The sequence below is a fragment of the Anabrus simplex genome, chromosome 3 (assembly GCF_040414725.1).
Source record: "Anabrus simplex isolate iqAnaSimp1 chromosome 3, ASM4041472v1, whole genome shotgun sequence".
Lineage (NCBI taxonomy): Eukaryota > Metazoa > Arthropoda > Insecta > Orthoptera > Tettigoniidae > Anabrus > Anabrus simplex.
In genome coordinates this window covers 369,143,699-369,163,683 of record NC_090267.1, presented here as the reverse complement: position 1 = coordinate 369,163,683, position 19,985 = coordinate 369,143,699, and the positions used below count along the sequence as shown (strand labels likewise).

Sequence of the window (19,985 nt, the reverse complement as noted above, 5' to 3'; positions counted from 1 at the left end):
TGAATCATCTGCAAACAACTTAGGCATGGAGATTAAATTTTGCTTTGATGGAGGCCTTTTCAATCTGGCAAGACTTTGCTCACAAAGACGTACTCTGGTTTCCCAGGTGACAGAACTGCAGTATGCCGATGACACCGCATCTCCTGCTCTAACACGTGTAGAACTATAACATTCAGTCAACTGCTTTAAAACCGCATGTGATCACTTTTGTCTTGCCATTAATGCAATAAAAAACAAAGGTACTTGCACAACCTGCCCCAGGATTAACTCTTCCTGAGTTAAGCATCTCCATCTTAGACACAACACTGGAACAGGTTAATCGCTTTTCATTTCTTGGAAGCATCCTTGTCTAAACGGTGTACATGCGAACAAGACGTTGCTCATGCAGCATTTGGACGGTTAATGCACAGAGTCTTCATGAATAATGACCTAAAACTGCATTCCAAACTCATGGTGTACAAAGCTGTTGTCATTTCCACACTGCTGTATGGCTGTGAAACTTGGACACTCTATCGCCGTGATATCAAAAAACCTGAGGGCTTCCACCAACAGAAAATGAGATACATCTTGAATATTAAGTGGGAGGACTACGACATCAACACGCCAGTTCTTGACTAAGTGCAGCTAAACAGCATTGAGGCAACAAGCATAGCTCATCATCTGAGATGGTTAGGCCATGTTCACCGCATGGGTGATACCAGGCTTCCCCGCCGAATTCTTTATGGTGAACTTTGCTCTGGCAGTAGACCTCATGGAGCCCCTCTCAAGTGTTTTAAGGACCAGCTGAAACACATCATGAAGACAACTGGTATAAATATACACACATGGGAAGAATGTGCTGTGGACCATTCACTGTGATGGAACACTACATCCACCGCTGTCAACTTGTTTGAAAGAGAACGCCATAGACATCAAGAGACCAAGCGACAAGCAAGAAAACTCTGTCAGTTACAACCCCACCCTCCTGCATCCAGTCAGTGTGATTTGTATGGCGTATGTTTTATGCCAGGACTGATCTCGTTAGTCATCGCAAATACATCCATAAACTGAGTTGAACTGGTCAATGTATGCACGATGAAGTTATTATACTTTGATCGAGTTACAGCCGACAACGATGTGCTCTGTAATTAATGTTCAACGGACTGACTGCAAATGGTAGCTTGGTCCTCGCTTTCAGTTTCCCACTGTTTTGTTGTAAATATGGAGTCTTCCAGCAGTATTTTGTGTGTGTATTATATGTATATTTTGGTGTGTTGATGAGGTGCTCATGCATGGATATTATTCAGAATATAGTTTTTTTTACTAGTGGCTTTACGTCGCACCGACACAGATAGGTCTTATGGTGACAATGTGATAGGAAAGGCCTAGGAGTTGGAAGGAAGTGGCCGTGGCCTTGATTAAAGTACAGCCCCAGCAGTTGCCTGGTGTGAAAATGAGAAACCACAGAAAACCATCTTCAGGGCTGCCGACAGTGGGATTCAAACTCTCTACCTCCAGGATGCAAGCTCACAGCCGCGCGCCCCTAACTGCACAGCTAACTTGCCTGGTAAATTATTTTAGAATCAGTGAAGTTACTGATGGACCTAGGTGCAGTTCCTACCTATTTAGTCGTTTTCAGAAAGTTAGGTAAGGCCTGAAGCAGATATACCAGTACACAGCTTTATGTACACGTCCTGCGAGAGAGAATTATCATGATTTATTAAAATGTGAGGGGTCCATTCCGGTGAACTCTGGAGCCCATACTGCGGATATTTCGATTAATTATTAAGTTATTTTATTTTAATGATTTTATCAATTTATTTCAGTTATTTGTTCACACATATATTAATCATATATCAATTTGCTGCCCAAAGTGAGGTTGAATGATTGGTACATCTGTTAGGCTTAGAAGCGTAGGTGCACTTGTCAGGTGTGGATGGAATTCTAAAAACTTTTTTTGCTAGTGGCTTTACGTCGCACCGACAGAGATAGGTCTTATGGCGACGATGGTATAGGAAAGGCCTAGGAGTTGGAAGCGGCCGTGGCCTTAAGGTACAGCCCCATCATTTGCCTGGTGTGAAAATGGGAAACCACGGAAACCATCTTCAGGGCTGCCGACAGTGGGATTCGAACTCACTATCTCCCGGATGCAAGCTCACAACGAGTTCTAAAAACTAAGAGGGGGGATCAAATATAAAAGGGATTTAATTTTTTATTTAAATTCATGTATTGAAAACGCAAGGCAATTACAGTTTTTTTTCCACATAGTTTCCTGCTTTAGAAATGCATTTGTCCCAGCGTATGGGCAGCTTTTTGATGCCCTCATAAAAAGAACAGAGTCGTGTCACCAGCCAGTTGCGCACAAAGTCGTTCACACACTCGTCATCTTCAAATCATTGCCCTCCTAGAGCTTCTTTAAGCGGTTCAAACAAATGGAAATCGCAAGACAATAAGTCCAGGCTGTAAGGAGGATGATTAAGTTTAGTCCAGTGCATTTCCTGTAGCCTGGAGACAAAGCTGCAGTATGGGGCCGTGTATTGTCGAATTGGTTGGTCTTGTCTTTTGCGACGATATGTAACCCTTGCTTTGTTCAACAGCTCGCAGTAGTAAGCAGCATTGATCGTGCGTCGCTCATGCAAAAAATATCAATCAGCAAAATGTCTCACCAACCGAAGAAAACAGTTGCAAGAACCTTGCCAGCTGACAGTCGAGTCTTGGCTTCCACTGGTGCTGCCTCCCCTTTCCCCCCGCCACTCCTTACACACATGCATCCTTGACAATCTTTGATCATCGAACTGTGCAATGAATCTCTGGCAAATTTCTGCCGCTGTAACTCCTTCATGAGCAAGAAATTTTATTATTATGCATTGCGCAGTTGAGGGGTGCACCTGTTACTCCGGCATCATGAGCTTTACTGACAAAGCGGCGGAAAATATCTATCAGCACGTTCTCCCCACTCCTAACAGTCCCGCCTAAACATAGCAGACGTTTGGTCCTACCAACTGTTGATGTTCAGGAACAAAAATCCGGTTTATATTTGATCGAACTTTGTATATCAGTGAAGTGTTTTATATGTAAGTGATATGTACTTTGGAGTACGAAGAAATGTTTTAGCGGGTCGAGTATTATAAAATTGAGAAACTGAGAGGTTGTTGTTTTTTGTACTATGAATCACGATAAGAGAGGTCAAAAGAATTCCACCACATTGAGTCTATCCAATTTAAGTGAGTGTAGTGAAACGGCTAATAGTAGTAAAGATCAATCGGGAACGATAGATGAGAAATCAGAGTAATCCGACTCAAACTCAGCATGTAAAGGTTTTTAAGGAAATGGATCAAGAGGCGGCTTAACTTCCTAGTATACTTTAATCGCTATTTAAGCAGTTGTCTAGTATTAATAAAATCGATAACCAAAGTGTTGAATTAAATATTATTAACAATAAGATCTATGAAAAAAGTAAAGAGCTGAAGGGGGAATTAAGTTCAGTTAGTACGGAACGGTAGAGTAAGACTGATAGTCTGAGGAGGAGTCAAATTCAGTTAGTGTTGAATTGCCTAGTAAAATTAATAGTAAGTAGTGTTGTTAATGGTAGAATAATTAATTGTCCTTTAAGATCGACGAGCAAGTAAAGTGTTAAGGGAGGCTGTCAAAAGTTTTGGTAGTGGCATTAGGAAAGAAATTGATAAAGTGGGGAAAGAAACAACTGATAAGAGAGATTTTGAGAATAAGGGGCATAAAGAAATTAAGGAAGATGTGCCTGATGACTTTCTTTGTATTAGTGGTGATTGTAACAGCATTGTGATGATCGATAATCTTGTGGAAGTTTCTGAAATTGAAAGTAAAGTTTTTCGTGAAGGTGATGAGGTTGTTTGGTGAGTGTTTACAGAGTATACATCAGAATGAGGACATTTTTGTTGATTTAAGTGCAAGTAAGAAGATTGAGGTTAGGTCGATTATGTGTGAAAATGGTGACTTTGTGATGAATGAAACTTCTGGTAAAATGGTTGAGAGTAGCAATGTTGTTGGCATGAACATAGTGAAAGTAGGAGCCGATATGGAAGGTGATGAAGATGGATTAATTGTCGGGGCATTAAGTAGTAATGACAGCTATTTCAAGTAAATTGGTATTGTAACGATTTCAGTAATAGGGTGAGCGTGAGTGAGGGAACGTGTGCTAAGTGTGGTGTGAATGAGCTTGAGGTAATTGAAGTAGGTATGTTTGAAAAGCGTGAGTTAACTATGACCATTGTGCGTGACGGGTTGTTTGAAGCGGATTGTAGGTCATATTTTGTGATTAAGGAGAATCATAGGAGGAATGGTAAATGTATGGTGATTCAGGGTTTGAAGATTTTGTAAGAAATTGGTGTCAGATTATGTGAGTGTGTTGGAAATGTTTAAGGAAAATGAGAATGGAAATGTGCGTGAGATGAAGGAAAGTATGTTCAAGGGAATACGTAATGTTCTATTTAATGCTGAAAATGACACAATGAACGATATCAATGTGGAATGTGAGAAAAAGAATGTGATCGGTTTGCCTGAATTAGCTCTGGGTTCATGAAAAAAAGAAAACATTGCGAGATTCCTGCACATTTCAGAAATAGGGATTTTTAGAATGAGAACTTTGTTATAAATGTTCCAAATTAAATCTTGTGTGATTCTTGTATGGCTGGATGGGATGAATGTTTGTGTGTGAGATAGATTGGATTCTAGATGTAGTCAGGTTTTATTAGTTATTCTCATTCTTTTGATACTGATGTTAAGTTTTGCTAGTTGCTTTACGTCGCACCGACACAGATAGGTCTTATGGCAACGATGGGACAGGAAAGGCCTAGGAATGGGAAGGAAGCGGCCGTGGCCTTAATTAAGGTACAGCCCCAGCATTTGCCTGGTGTGAAAATGGTAAACCATGGAAAACCATTTTCCGGGCTCCCGACAGTGGGGTTCGAACCCACTATCTCCCGGATGCGAGCTCACAGCTGCGCGCTCCTAACCGCACGGCCAACTCGCCCAGTGATGTTAAGTTTATGTATAATTCCTTCATTTATATCAGGGTGTGTATACTGCGGACAATTGAATAGGCAAGTGTGTTTATTGGCTTCTAACCTCTGACAATAAGGTCCTTGGGGCATATAATATTCATTGTCTTCGCAGATATTAGAGACAGGATCTGCACCTAGGATGTAAATATTATCAATTTTGAGCTAGTGTTCAGTAGTAAGAAGGGAATGCGTTCAAGGATGTATGAAACACTCAGAGTTGTTTATATATAGCCATATTATTATTGTTTGCACAAATTGTATTTCAAGTGTGCGACTAAGATGAAGTAGACGCAATGTATATATCTTTATCACAGGAATTTTAGTGTTATGTCATTCTAGGATTATTTATGAAGTTCTGAAGGGTGTTATGTGATAGTACATATATCATACCCTCACAATGTATTCATAAGTAAAAGATATTATTGTCATTATTCATATTATCATCATTATTTCACTTTTATATTTTGTTATTAATATTTTAAGCTGGAAGGTCTTTATATGTAATATGAGCAATTTGTTTTGTATAAATGGATGGGAAAACAGAGTTATTAACAACTCGGAAAGTTTGCGTGAGTCATATGGAACAGCCCAGAGTCCGATGAGGTGGCCTTGTTTTTACTAAAAGAGGTTCGGGCGTGGTCTTCGTATGGCAAGAGGATCTTCCACTCGTGATTGGATGGCCAGGATCAATCTCGATGTATCATGTGAGAGTAAGGGGAAGCTGAGGTCTATTTAGGCATGTGAGAAAACGGCAGAGAGAATTGATTTAATACTTCAGAGGAGATGTAACTTTGGTGGAATGGAGGCTGCCTTAAAACTTTTGTTGAACGTGGTTGACGTGAAATTTTGTGGAATATGATGTGTGGTACTGACCTACAAACTGCCGAGTGGTTAGGCACTCAGTATTTTATCACTTGTGGCGGCTTGGTGTCTTATATGTTAGTGAGAGCTATGTGGTGCTGTATTTCAGACTTTCCATAATTTTTGTTCTGGAACAACAAGCGTGTGTTGCTCAAATGAAAGTATCTTTAAACCAAGTGTTAGAATCAGTGCACACAGTATTATAATGGTACAATATCTGTGTGAGATGAAATGAAATGGCGTATGGCTTTTAGTGCCGGGAGTGTCCGAGGACAAGTTCAGCTCACCAGATGCAGGTCATTTTTATTTGACTCCCATAGGCGACCTGCGCGTCGTGATGAGGATGAAATGATGGTGAAGACGATACATACACCCAGCCCCCGTGCCAGCGAAATTAATCAATTAAGGTTAAAATTCCCGACCCTGCCAGGAATCAAACCCGGGACCCCTGTGACCAAAGGCCAGCACGCTAATCATTTAGCCATGGAGCCGGACATGTTCAACTGCAAATGGTAGCTTGGTCCTCACTTTCGGGTATCTCACTGTTACATGTTATAAACCTCATTTTAGGTCCGTATTGAAAATGTTTTAACAGTTCAACCATAATAAAGGTGTTTTAATTTATTCCACCTATTCAATACTTATATATTCACTTATATTTGTTACATAATTAAAAATTTAATTAATTTAATTTAATTAAAAATTTAATTATGTAACAACTATAAGTGAATATATAAGTATTGAATAGGTGGAATAAATTAAAACACCTTTATTATTGTTGAACTATCTCACTGTTGTTGTTGCAAATATGCAGTCTTCCAGCAGTATTTTGTGTGTGTATTATATGTATATTTTGGTGTGTTAATGAGGTGCTCATGCACGGATATTGTTCAGAATACAGTTCATTATTTTAGAATCAGTGGAGTTATTGACAGACGTAGGTGCAATTCGTATCTATTCAGTCATTTTCAGAAGGTTAGCTAAGACCTGAAGCAGATGTACCAGTACGCAACTTTATGTACACGCCCTGGGAGAGAGAATTATCATGCTTTATTAAAATTTGAGGGATAGTCTGGTGAACTCTGGCGCTCATACTACAGACATTTTGATTAATTATTTTTATTTTATTTTAATGATTTTAGTAACTTATTTCAGTTATTTATTAATATATATTTTAATATTTCAGTGCGCATCATGGAAACATTAGCTAAGTGCCAAATATGGACATCTGGAGTGTTGCAGTATCCGTGCAGGTTTAAGAGCTTTGGAAACTCCATGAGAGGGCCCAGTTTATGGTATGAAATAAATCTCCAGATTATTACAAAACTACCACCAGTTTAAATAAAATCTGCAATACAGTCCGGATTTCATATTGTAGAACTGACTGATGAACAGCAGAAGTAAAAGAACGCAAAACATGAGGGGGGCAGAAAAGAATACAGGCATCTAAAGATCGAAGTAGATAGAAAGTGCAGGACAGCTAAGGAAGAATAGCTGACAGAAAAGTGCAGGAATGTTGAAGATTGTAGGCAAGGCCATACCCAGAGGGGGGGTAAGAGGGGTTCAACACCCCCTCGCCACCAAATGACTCCATGCTAATATTACTACTCTATGAAGCCTTTTCACCCCTGCCTTCCCACTATACTTCACCATTTCAAGTCTAATTCCATCTATTCCTGCTGCTTTATGACAATGGAGTTTATTTACCATCCTTTCCACTTCCTCAAACGTAATTTCACCAACATCATTTTCCTCCTCCCTATGAGCTTGGCTGTTCGCAACACCACCAGGATGATTTCCTTTTACGTTCAGAAGATGTTCGAAATGGTCCCTCCACCTCTCCAGTGATTCTCTGGGATCTATTATGAGTTCACCTGAATTACTCAAAACATTGTTCATTCCCTTTTTTCCTCCCTTCCCGAGATTCTTTATTACTGTCCAGGAAAGTTTCCCTCCTGCTTGACCTAGCCTTTTCCGGTTATTACCAAAATCTTCCCAAGACTTCTTTTTGGATTCAACAACTATTTGTTTTGATCTGTTTCTTTCATCTGCGTACAAATCCCTGTCTACCTCGGCCCTTGTTTGGAGCCATTTCTGATAAGCCTCCTTTTTACGTTTACAAGCTGCTCTCACTTCATCATTCCACTAAGATGTTCGCCTTTCCCCATCTTTATACACAGTTGTTCCTGGGCATTCCCTTGCTGTTTCTACTACAGCACCCCTGTATGCCACCCATTCTCTTTCTATATACTGAACCTGCTTACTGTCTACTGTTTGAAACTTCTCACTAATCTTATCAATGTACTTCTGTCTAATTTTCTCATCCTGGAGATTTTCTACCCTTATCCATTTGCTGACATTTCACTTTCTACTGTAGGCCTAGAGATACTTAGTTCACTACAGATCAGATAGTGGTCTGTACCATCGAAAAATCCCCAGAAAACTTGTACATTCCTAACAGATTTCCTGAATTTGAAGTCGGTTAAGATATAGTCTATTATGGATATGATACCCCTAGCCTCCCATGTGTAGCGGTGAACAGCCTTATGCTTGAAGAATGTATTCATAACTGCTAAACCCATACTAGCACAGAAGTCCAGCAAATGCTTCCCATTCCCATTAGCTTCTATATCTTCCCCACATTTACCAATAACCCTTTCATATCCTTCAGTTCTATTTCCAACTCTCGCATTGAAATTGCCCATTAGCACTATTCTATCCTTGCTGAAGACCCTGACCATGATGTCACTCCCTCAATGCTTCATAAAACTTGTCAACTTCATCCTCATCTGCACCCTCACATGGTGAATACACTGAGACAATTCTCATCCTAATTCCTCCAACTGCCAAATCTACCCACATCATTTACATGCCTAACAGAAACTATGTCGCATGCAATGGTATTCCTGACAAACAGCCCTACCCCATACTCTGCCCTTCCCTTTCTAACACCCGTCAAGTACACTTTATAATCTCCTATCTCTTCCTTGTTATCTCCCCTTACCCAAATATCACTTACTCCTAGCACATCCAAATGCATCCTCTTAGCTGACTCAGCCAGTTCTACTATATTTCTTCCATAAGTCCCATTAATACTGATAGCTCCCCATCGAATTCCATTTCGTTCACCACGCTGTTTCCAAGGAATCCCTCGCGTCAAATGGGAGTGGGACTCCATGACTCCCATAGGTCCGAGACTTGCTTAAAATATTCTGAACTTGGTAAATTCATGAAGCAGAATGCTACTCCACTTACACATAGTCCAAGTGAGGATTTCTGCTCTAACGGGTTATGGACCACCGGTGGATTGTCTAGTCCTAGCCGCCTGAACACAAGGAGGGCCATGACTCAGAATATGTCCGAGATGCCCACTCCCATTCCATAGCAACTGGTACGGTATCCTAACTCTCTGGACTACTTACCAGGCCACTCAGCCGTTGCCCATGGTGACCCTCACAATGAACAAACTATTGACAGATGGGTGGCATCATCTTTAATAAGCATACAAAACTATTTTCATGTCATCAAGGCCCTATAAAAATGTTAAAAAATAAAACCTGTAAACATCTTTTATCATAATTTTAGTGTAAACAAAGTTGGTTTTCACCATTTTTAAATTAATGACACAGCTCTACTGCTGTGACTTTAGCTTTCCACTTAACTTATTGGGTTGTAAATGGTGCTACTCTAAAAAAATGTTTTGAACTTTATTTGATTAAATCTTTTTCGTAACTACGAGTATAGCATTTTTATTTGCTGATGGATGTGGTTATTGCTTTAAGAGGAAGTTCAACCGTGCAATGTTCGCCTTCGTAGTGTAACTGTTAGTACTTCTAGCTGCCGTCATCATAGGCCTGGTACAGCCAGAGGTTTAAGAATGGCAGGGAAGCTGGTATGAGGTTAAAATGACACATGTAGCTCACCTCCTTTGGGGCTGTCTCTGAAAAGAGCTCTACCACCTAGGAACAAGGAAAGCAGTTTTGTCTGGCTTCATGATTAAATGGTTATCATGCTGGCTTTTGATCCAGTGAGTCCTGGGTTTGAATCCCGGCCGGGTCAGGGATTGTAACATTAATTGGTTAATTCATCGGTATCGGGTGTTTATGCTGTCTTCAGCATTAGAATTCATCTTCCGTAGGTAGGGACCCATCCTCACAGATGTGCAGGTAGCCTATAGGGAGTCATCTCGAAAGACCTGCACAATGCTTCTCCGAAGGCCATACGTCATTAGTAATATTAATCATATTAACACTAATCAGAAGAAATGTGGAAGATGCAGACCTTCAAAGTATGAAGGCATCGGCAAAAGAAATGGAAGGTCGACGAACGGGGTGAAAAAAGTGAAAAACTCCCTTGGCTTTGCAATCCTAATAACATTGGGGTCGAAAGAGAAGAAGTGTTGACCAAGGTTGGTCAGATAGGAAAGATGAAAGTGAGGAGCTTGACATAAGTAAGTCGAAGCAACGCTAGGACTCGGCTACAGGTACCCACGCTCCAAACTGAGAGCCACAGGTCTCTCTTTTAAGTCACAGCTTATGACAGGCAGAGGATGCCTTTTTCTTTTTTTTGGAGCGCGCCCCACCCCCATCCACCACTGAAAAATCCTACCCACCCTCCAAAATATATTCGTGGGTACGACCTTGATTGTAGGAAAGATAGATGCTGCATACGGGAAAATCAAGGAAACCTTTGGAGGAACAAAAACTAGGTATATGAATATTAGGAGCTCAGATGTAAAACCACTTCTAGAGAAAGAAGACAAGGCAGAAAGATGGCAAGAACCTATTCAATTATTGTATTAAGGGAAAGAAATAGGTACGGTTCTGGAACAAGAAGAGGCTGTTGATGCTGATGAAATGAGAGACCCAATTTTGAGGGAAGAAATTTGATAAAGTATTGAGAGACCTCTGTAAATAGGAACAAGGTTAAGAAAGTGATTTAGACTATAACAAAGTTGAACAGTTTGGTAATTAAGTATAAAAATTTTGATGTGAATGTTAGTTTTATTAGTTTTGTAGAATTAAGTCTTTTTTTAGGGATCGCTTAAGAAGAGAACAGACCTTGTTCTAGAAACATGTATGAAACCAGTACCTATTAAATAATATAATTATATTTGTACATTTGATTGTATTTACAAGGCAATTTTATACTGTACAGTGTAATAAATAAGTTTCAGGATTGTGAGTGACTCTAAAAGGTCCTTGACAATGTTGTGAAATGGACAGCAGAAAATAGCATGATGGTAAATGGGAGAAAAGTCAGGTTGTAAATTTCATCAAGAGGAAAAGTCCTCTCTGTTTAATTACTGTGTCGATGAGGTAAAAGACCTTCATAGGGGATCGCTGTTACCTATAAGAAAAGTTATTCATTGAGGTAATCACATTTATAAACAGGATTGTAAATCAAGATTACAGATCTCTTCATATGGTTAATAAGATATTTAAGGGTTGTGGTAAGAATGTAAACGAGAAGGCACATAAATCACTGGTAGGACCCTAATGCAGGCATGGTTCCAGTGTATGGGACCCTCACCAGGATTACTTCATCCAAGATCTGGAAAAGATATCCCCGCCACCTCCCCACCAAATTTTTTTAAATCTGTTTTACATCCCACTAACTTACTTTTACGGTTTTCTGAGATGCCAAAGTGCCAGAATGTTGTCCCACAGGAGTTTTACAAGCCGGTAAATCTAAATCTACCAACACAATGCTGAACTATTTGAGCATCTTCAAATACCACCAGACTGCGATAGGATCGAACCTGCCAAGTTGTGCTCAGAAGGCCAGCGCTCTACCATACTCAGCCCAGCAGATCCAAAAGAAATCACCATGATTTGTTTCGGGTGGGTCTGACAAAAGAGTACTGTTATGAAAATGTTACAAAATTTAGTCTGAGAAGACATGGGAATAAGGAGACAAGCTGTTCAACTAAACTGGTATGGAATGACATTAGTAGATGAATAAGCTTGAATGGTGTTTTTAAAAGTAGGAATAAATAATAATTTTATTGTTTTTATATCTCACTAACTACTTCAGATGGTTTTCGGAGATGCTGAGGTGCTGGAATTATGCTCTGCTAACAACAGTGTGATATAAACATGACAGTAAATCTACCAACACCAGGCTGATGTATTTGAGCACCTTCAAATGCCATCAGACTAAGCCAGGATCGAAGGTGCCAAATTGGGGTGAGAGGGCAAGTGACTCAACTGTCTGAACCACTCAGCCTGGCTTTAAAAGTAGGAAGGAACATTGTATGAAGACAAAGTTGGAATTTAAGAAGACAAATTTTGGTCATTATTTGTTTATAAGAAGAGGAACATGAAATTGGAATTATTTTCCAATGGAGACGTTCGATAGTTTTCCAAATTCTTCGAAATCATTTTTTTAAACTATGTAAACAAGTGATAGGGAATACGCCACCTGGGCAACAGCCCTGAATGCAGAGCAGTGGTGACTGATTGATATGCAAAAGAAAAACACCTAAACAATACCTGCCGCAAAGAAACAAATTATGAAAAATTATCTTCCTCTCGACCAGTGTTTATATCACACAGTTGGTAGTGTTGATGGGAGACAATAAGAATATAAGAACAACAGAGTCTGTTCCTGAAACTCTAAAAAAAGATTCTCAAAATATTCCCTCCACTGGCCAATGATCCCCTGAAATCTATAATGAATTCACCTGATTCACCCAAAACACTAGGCCTATTCATTTTCCTTTTCCCTCCCTTTCTAAGGTTATTCATTACAGCACAGAGAGCTTTCCCCGCTGCTTGACCAAGCCTTTCCAATTACTGAAATCTTGCCATGGTCTCATTAGACATCTATATTATCCCTTTTTCTTTTTTCTAGTGGCTTTACGTCGCACCGACACAGATAGATCTTATGGCGAGTTTGGGATAGGAAAGGCCTAGGAGTTGGAAGGAAGCAACCATGGCCTTAATTAAGGTACAGCCCCAGCATCTGCCTGGTGTGAAAATGGGAAACCACGGAAAACCACCTTCAGGACTGCCGACAGTGGGATTCCAACCCACTACTGTATTTCCCGGATGCAAGCTCACAGCCACGCGCCCCTGACCACACGGCCAACTCACCCGGTTTCATTAGACTCTGCTATGCTAACCTCAATGAAGGGAAATTCCTGATATTCACTTCCCTGCAGTAAAGAGGGGGCAATATTTGAATATACATTTTGTCATCTTCAAGCGGCTAAAGAATACAGGGACCAAATGTCTCCCGGATAAGGAGACCATCATTACTAAGTGCCAACGGCCTCCTGGGAGGGTGGATGAGCGTGTAATGATACAGGGTACTCGCTTGCCCTAAAGGTAGGAAACTACCTCTGAAGGCGTATGAGCCACTTTAGTGCTGGTCAACGGCATAGGATGGAGAAAGCAACGGGAAACTACTCCATTAATGATCTATTAAGATTTCCCAGTATCGGCATATGATGGATGGCTCTTTAGTGAATTATTCTGGAATAGTCCTCCGTTCGGATCTCCAGGCGAGAACAACTGAAGAGATGAAGCTAAGGAAATACAGTGGAGGAGAAAAAAAACATGGAATGTGCAACAATTGATGATGACGTTTGGAAAGTTGGAAGATTTGAAAAAAGAGAATGAAGATTGATATTCTAGGAGTGTCAGAAGTAAGGTGGTTAGATGCAGGAGACTTTTGGAGTGGCGTTATCAGAATAATTCATTCAGGAACATCTGACAAACCAGGTAAAGCAGGATTAGGAATAGTCCTAAATAAAGAAATGGGCATAAGAGTGAAAGGATATGTCCAATTCATACATACATACATTATCATTATAGACTGTTATGCCCTTCAGCGTTCAGTCTGCAAGCCTCTGAGAATTTACTAAACGTCGCCACAATCCTCGATTTGCAACTAGTGTTGTGGCCTCATTGAGTTCTATACCTCATGTCCAATTCAGTGAAAGATTAATACTGGTTAGGCTAGAAACAGAACAAGAAGTTAACATGACAACAACTGGTCATGATCAGGAAATAGAACACATGTATGAAGAAATAGAAAGAGCTATTAGTAGAGTAAAAGGTAAGGAAAACCTTATCATTTTAGGAGACATGAATGCTGCAGTAGGAGAATGAGTGGAAGATAACACAGTAGGAAAAGATGAACTGGGGACAAGGAATGGAAGAGGTGAAAGACTACTATGAATTTTGTGCTAAAAATGAACTTGTAATCACCAATACATGGTTTAAACACCATAAAAGAGGAAGGTACACTTGGAAAGCACCAGGTGATATCAAGATATCAAATTGATGATATAATAGTTAAAAAGAGATTTATAAATTAAGTAACCGAAGCTATCCAGGTGCTGATGTGGAAAGAGATCATACTCTTGTTATGATGAAGAGCAAGCTGAAATTAAGAAACAAAATACAAAAAAGAAATACCAAATCTTGGCAAATAAGTAAATTGAAAGATGAGAGTATTGCTGAGGCATACCAGCAGAAAACCAGAAAACTGATGAGATAACTAAAGCAGAAATAGAGAATAGAAGATTCATGGACTCAAAAAAGATCTGATGGAGGCAGCTGATGAAATTTTGAGGAAAAGAGAAATACCACCTAGGAAGGAATGGATTACTAAAAAATTTTTAAATATGATAGATAAAAGACGGTTACTCAAGAGTTCAACAAGATCGGAAGACAAAGAAGAATAGGCTACAGAAGATTGCAGAATCTAATAAACAGGAAAGCAAGAATAACAAGAGAAGACAAAGAGGAATAGGCTACAGAAGACTGCAGAATCCAATAAACAGGAAAGCAAGAATAACAAGAGAAAATTATTACAAGGGTATATGCTCAATGATAGAAGGAAAAACTACGCAAGGACATGTAGATTCTGTGCATTAAATGATAAAGATTTTCTTTGGAAAGAGGTCTAACAAAAGTAATGCCAGGTAAGTAATGCAGAGGGAGTAATTCTCGACGATCATAGTGACGATTGCAAAGAGGTGGAAAAATTACACTGAAACCCTGAACGAGGACGTAAATCTACAAGAAAATGAAGTTCTTGAGGAAGAAGATGAAGTAACAGAAGATAATATAGGCTTCAACGTACTGAGAGAGGAATTTGAATTAGCTCTACGAAGACTGAAGGATAATAAAGCATCAGGCATTGATAATCTCAAAGCTGAACTCCTAAAGATAAGCGGACCTCGTATGAAGGAGAGATTGCTTAAACTTGTACAAAACATCTACATGGAAGGAAAAATACCTGCCGACTTTTGAAAAAAGTGTCACGATCCCTATACCAAAGAAAATGGGAGCAAAAAAAAAAAAAAAAAAGTGAACAATATCGCACTATCAGTATCACTATCATGCATCAAAAATTGTCACCAACATAACATTAAGACGAATTGAAAAGCAAATTGAAGAGTACTTGACTGAAGACCAATTTGGGTTTGTTAAAGGAAAGGGTACAAGGAGAAGCTATACTGGCATTGAGACTTATACTTGAAAAAACATTAGAAAAAGACAAAAGAACTGGTTTATGCTTTGTGGATATTGAAAAGGCTTCTGATAATGTACATTGGATAAAAATGCTTGAAATTCTTAAAAACATAGGAGTCCCATATCGAGATAAAGAATAATTTTGAATTTGTACAAAAATGAAACTGCAGTGTTTAAAATTGGAAATGAACAAGAGGAAGCAAAAATAAGGAAAGGAGTTAGACAAGGTTGTGCTTTGTCCCCCATGCCTTTTAATGCCTACATCCAGGATGCACTGAATAAGGTTTGAGAGGATTTGAATATAGAAATAAGGATATAGGGTAAACAAATAAATATGATTAGATTTGCAGATGACATTGCCATACACCGAGCTCGATAGCTGCAGTCGCTTAAGTGCGGCCAGTATCCAGTATTCGGGAGATAGTAGGTTCGAACCCCACTGTCGGCAGCCCTGAAGATGGTTTTCCGTGGTTTCCCATTTTCACACCAGGCAAATGCTGGGGCTGTACCTTAATTAAGGCCACGGCCGCTTCCTTCCCACTCCTAGCCCTTTCCTATCCCTTCGTCGCCATAAGACCTATCTGTGTCAGTGCGACGTAAAACAACTAGGAAAAAAAAAATAAAAAAAGACATTGCCATAGTTGGAGACAGTGAACAACATCTCAAACAAATAATAGTAAAAATGGAGGAATTCACAGGTGATGAATACAACATGAAAATAAAGACAAAGACGAAAGTTATGGTCCATGATTAAAAAAAAAGCAGACTGAAGTACGAAATAATGGTGGGCAACAAAACATTGGAAAATGTTAAAAGAATTTAAATATCTCAGCAGCAAAATTACCAATGATGGAAGAAGCAAGAAGGAAATCAAAAGTAGAATTTTACAAGCCAAATTAGCATTTCACAAAAAGAAACATTTATTCACTACAAATTCCATTAATCTTAAAACAAGAAAAAGATTACTGAAAGCGTATGTTAGAAGCATTGCCCTTTATGGTTGCAAAACGTGGTCAATTGGAAATGAAGAAAAAAGGAGGTTAAATTCTTTTGAACAATGGTGTTATAGAAAAATGCTAATGATTAGCAGGAAGGTGGAGGAAAATTATACTTTAAGCAAAAATATAAAGAGGAGGAGGATTAGACTGATAGGACATAATTTGAGACACGATAACCTGTTGAAAATGGTATTGGAGGGAATGGTTGAAGGCAAAAGATGTCGAGGAAGACCACGTCTACAATATGTACAGCAAATCATGTCTAATGTACGATGCAGAAGCTCTGAAAAGATGAAGAGGAAAACTACGAATAGAGCAGACTGCAGAACTGCCGCAGACCAATCCATGGATTGAATAGCCTACTTAAGAAGATGCCTTTCAGCGTGCGGTCTGCAAGCCTTTGAGAATTTACTCATCGCTGCCACAATTCTCTATTTGTAATTAGTTCTGTGGCCTCGTTTAGTTCTATATCTCTTATCATTACATTGTTAGTAACTGGGTCTAACCATCGTCGTCTTGGTCTCCCTCTACTCCTCTTACCCTCCATAACAGTCCTTTATTCTCCTAGGTAACCTATCCTCCATTCACCTCACATGACCCCACCACCAAAGCGGGTTTATACGTAAAGCTTCATCCATTGAGTTCATTCCTAACTTAGCCTTTATTTCCTCATTCCGAGTACACTCCTAACATTGTTCCCACATGTTTATGCCAGCAATCATTCTCACTACTTTCATGTCTGTCACTTCTAGCTTATGAATAAGATATCTAGAGTCCACCCAGCTTTCACTCCCATAAAGCAAAGTTGGTATAAAAACAGAGTGATGTAAGGATTGTTTCATCCAGGAGCCGACTTTCTTCTTACAGAATACTGTTTACCACAACTGTAAGTTCACTGCATTTGCTTTATTGGACCTCGATTCTATCTCACTTACTATATCACCATCCTCAGAGAACACGCATCCAAAATACTTGAAATTATCTACCTGTTCCAGCTTTGTATTCCCAAACTGACATTCAATTCCCTTGGATTTTTTACCAACTGACAGCAATTTCGTGTTGTAAAGGAAAATTGTTTTACCATACTCTTTACAACTAATCTCAAGTTCCAAGATATTAGACTGCAGGATTTCAGCACAATAAGCAATTAAGATCAAGTCGTCAGCATAGGCCAGATTGCATACAGTATCTACTACATTTTCACCTAACTGAATCCCTCTCTGCCACTTAATACCTTTCAGCAGATGATCCATGTAAATTATGAACAACAAAGGTGAAAGATTACAGCCTTGTCTATTCCCTGTAAGTACCTTGAACCAAGAACTCATTCTACCATCAATTCTCACTGCAGCGTAATTGTCATCATAAATGCCTTAGACTGACTTTGCTAATCTAATAATGTTATTCTTTTTAAGTCTAACTACATTTTGACAGTTTTTGGAGATGCCAAGGTGCTGGAATGTTGTCCTGGAGGAGTTCTTTTATGTGCCAGTAAATATACCAACACGAGGCTGACGCATCTTCAAATACCACTGGAATGAACCAGGATCAAACCTGTCAAGTTGGGGTCAGAAGGCCAGCGCCTCTACCACCTGAGCCACTCAGCCCGGGTTGTGGGTAATGGCACAAGATTTCTCCATGTTTAGTTATAAAAGCAAGTTTCTTCTGGGTGTAGGATGACAGGATTATGGTATTGGTGATGAACACAACTCACCTCTACAAGCACGATAAAGTAGCATTCATACATTTCATCTCGCAAAGTAATGTGTAACATGCTGGAGCCCCTGTCATAGGATTCTACCCATCTTTCCTTGCCTTCACCATGAAGTTAGAATTAGGGTTTTAATGCAATGAAGTCCCTCTCACAAAGCCAAGTTACTACCGCTTATGTTCGAATCAATTCTACTCATCAGCAAAGAAGTAAAAAATAAGTTATGGCAGTGAAAATCTAGTACCAAATGATCAAAAGAATGATATTAGACATATTGACAATAGTAAAAATATGCACCATGATTCATTTATAAATGCTTTAACTGGTTTGATAAAAGAAATGTTGACAGAGTAGAGAAAAAAAAACAAACAAAGACTTCTGCAAATAGCCCACGTTGAATTCATAACTGTATTTGTGAAACAGAAAATTTATTGATAAAGAAACTACCATCACTGGAATATCTTGTTAAGTCAGTCATAAAATGACCTAAGTTAAATTCTTCAACACTTCACCATAAAAGTAATGAAATAATCTACAACTCCTACATATTTCACGGCAGTATATCCGCCGTAGTCAAACATTAGCAATGACTCGTGCAACCTAGTCTATACTATAAAATTGTAACCAGGTCGTCTTAAGTGTACAGTATTTGTATACAGTATAATTAAAATGCATAAGTTAGAATTGTTAGGACCAATAATACGACGAAACAGCAAATCTATACATCAACAACATTGAAAACCTAACCTACACAAATATTGATAAGTGTCTTACCCTGTGACGAAGGCATTCCTCCATGCATTGACATGCTAGTCCTAGGCGAAAATGTTGAAGAGGCAAACCGCACCAAGTTACACAAATGTATATTTTGAATATCTACAAAACACAATCCGAGTTAATAATTACATTATACCATCATATGACAGTACTATTACGAGGGAGGTCACTGTTCTGCTTCTTCTTCTTCTTCTTGAGGTGGATTTGGGCTCGTTATGTCACCCAGACACAATACTTGTTGTTGTTGTTGTTGTTGGTGGTGATGCTTTTGGGCTTTATCTGAGATATTTCACCCAGTCTTACCTGCTGAATAAAGCCTCTTTCACAATGCAAATGTGACGTAACGTAAACTTAAAATTAACGTTAACTCAGAAGTTAGCGGCCATCTTATCTAATGAAACCATTCACAATGCGCCGACGTAAACTTAACTGCGAGTTCGTAAAATTAAGGGATTGCAAACTCCAAGCTCTCGCGGTTAATTTTACGTTAACTTTAAGAACCAGCCAATCAGAGCAGAGGTAAACCAAGACCGACTACAATATATCAGACCTTAATGTTACTATCGATTGGGAGGAAAATGGCGACTTCGTGGGCGAGCTTTTGAGACATGTGGTTGGTTCATATCTGTGTTTACATTCTGTTGAAGAGTGTTATTTTGATCGAGTTATTCAAGTATAAATTATATGTTTGGTAAAATAGTAATCTATAACGGTTTATCAGTATGGTGTTTTGTTAGAAGTTTATTTGATGGTATTTTTAATGTATAATAGTGTTTATATTGCCGTGCTGTAACATAGCACAAAATGCGTCGTTTCTGCTGCGTTCGTGGTTGTAGATCTAATTATACCGTTGCTGAAGCTTTTAAATTCCCTGAAGATAGATCTCTACAGGAGAAATGGATAACGAATATTCACCGGGAAAAATTGGAAGTCAGAGACCAAACTATCGTAGGCTTTGTGTGTAACCAAAATTTGTGGTTAGGGAAGATCTCTTTCCAACCGATAATGGTGAGCCTATTCGTTTTTGTTTTCTTATTCAGTCGGAGTAATTTCATGTAAGTTGACGATAAGTATTAGTTTCTATGTAGAATATAAGTGTGTGAGTGTATTTATATGGGTCAGTGGTCACTAA

General features: G+C 39.1%; 1 protein-coding gene across 1 annotated transcript in view; it reads right to left on the bottom strand.

Annotated features, from left to right (window-relative positions):
* The window catches only part of Vps28 (vacuolar protein sorting 28), a 43,991-nt gene extending 24,949 nt beyond the window's left edge, over window positions 1-19,042 (bottom strand). The window contains exon 1 of the mRNA XM_067143289.2: window positions 18,851-19,042. Within this exon, the coding sequence (XP_066999390.1) occupies window positions 18,851-18,884 (34 nt within the window). The 5' untranslated portion in view covers window positions 18,885-19,042. The remainder of the gene's footprint in view (window positions 1-18,850) is intronic.
* Between the last annotated feature and the right edge of the window lie 943 nt (window positions 19,043-19,985).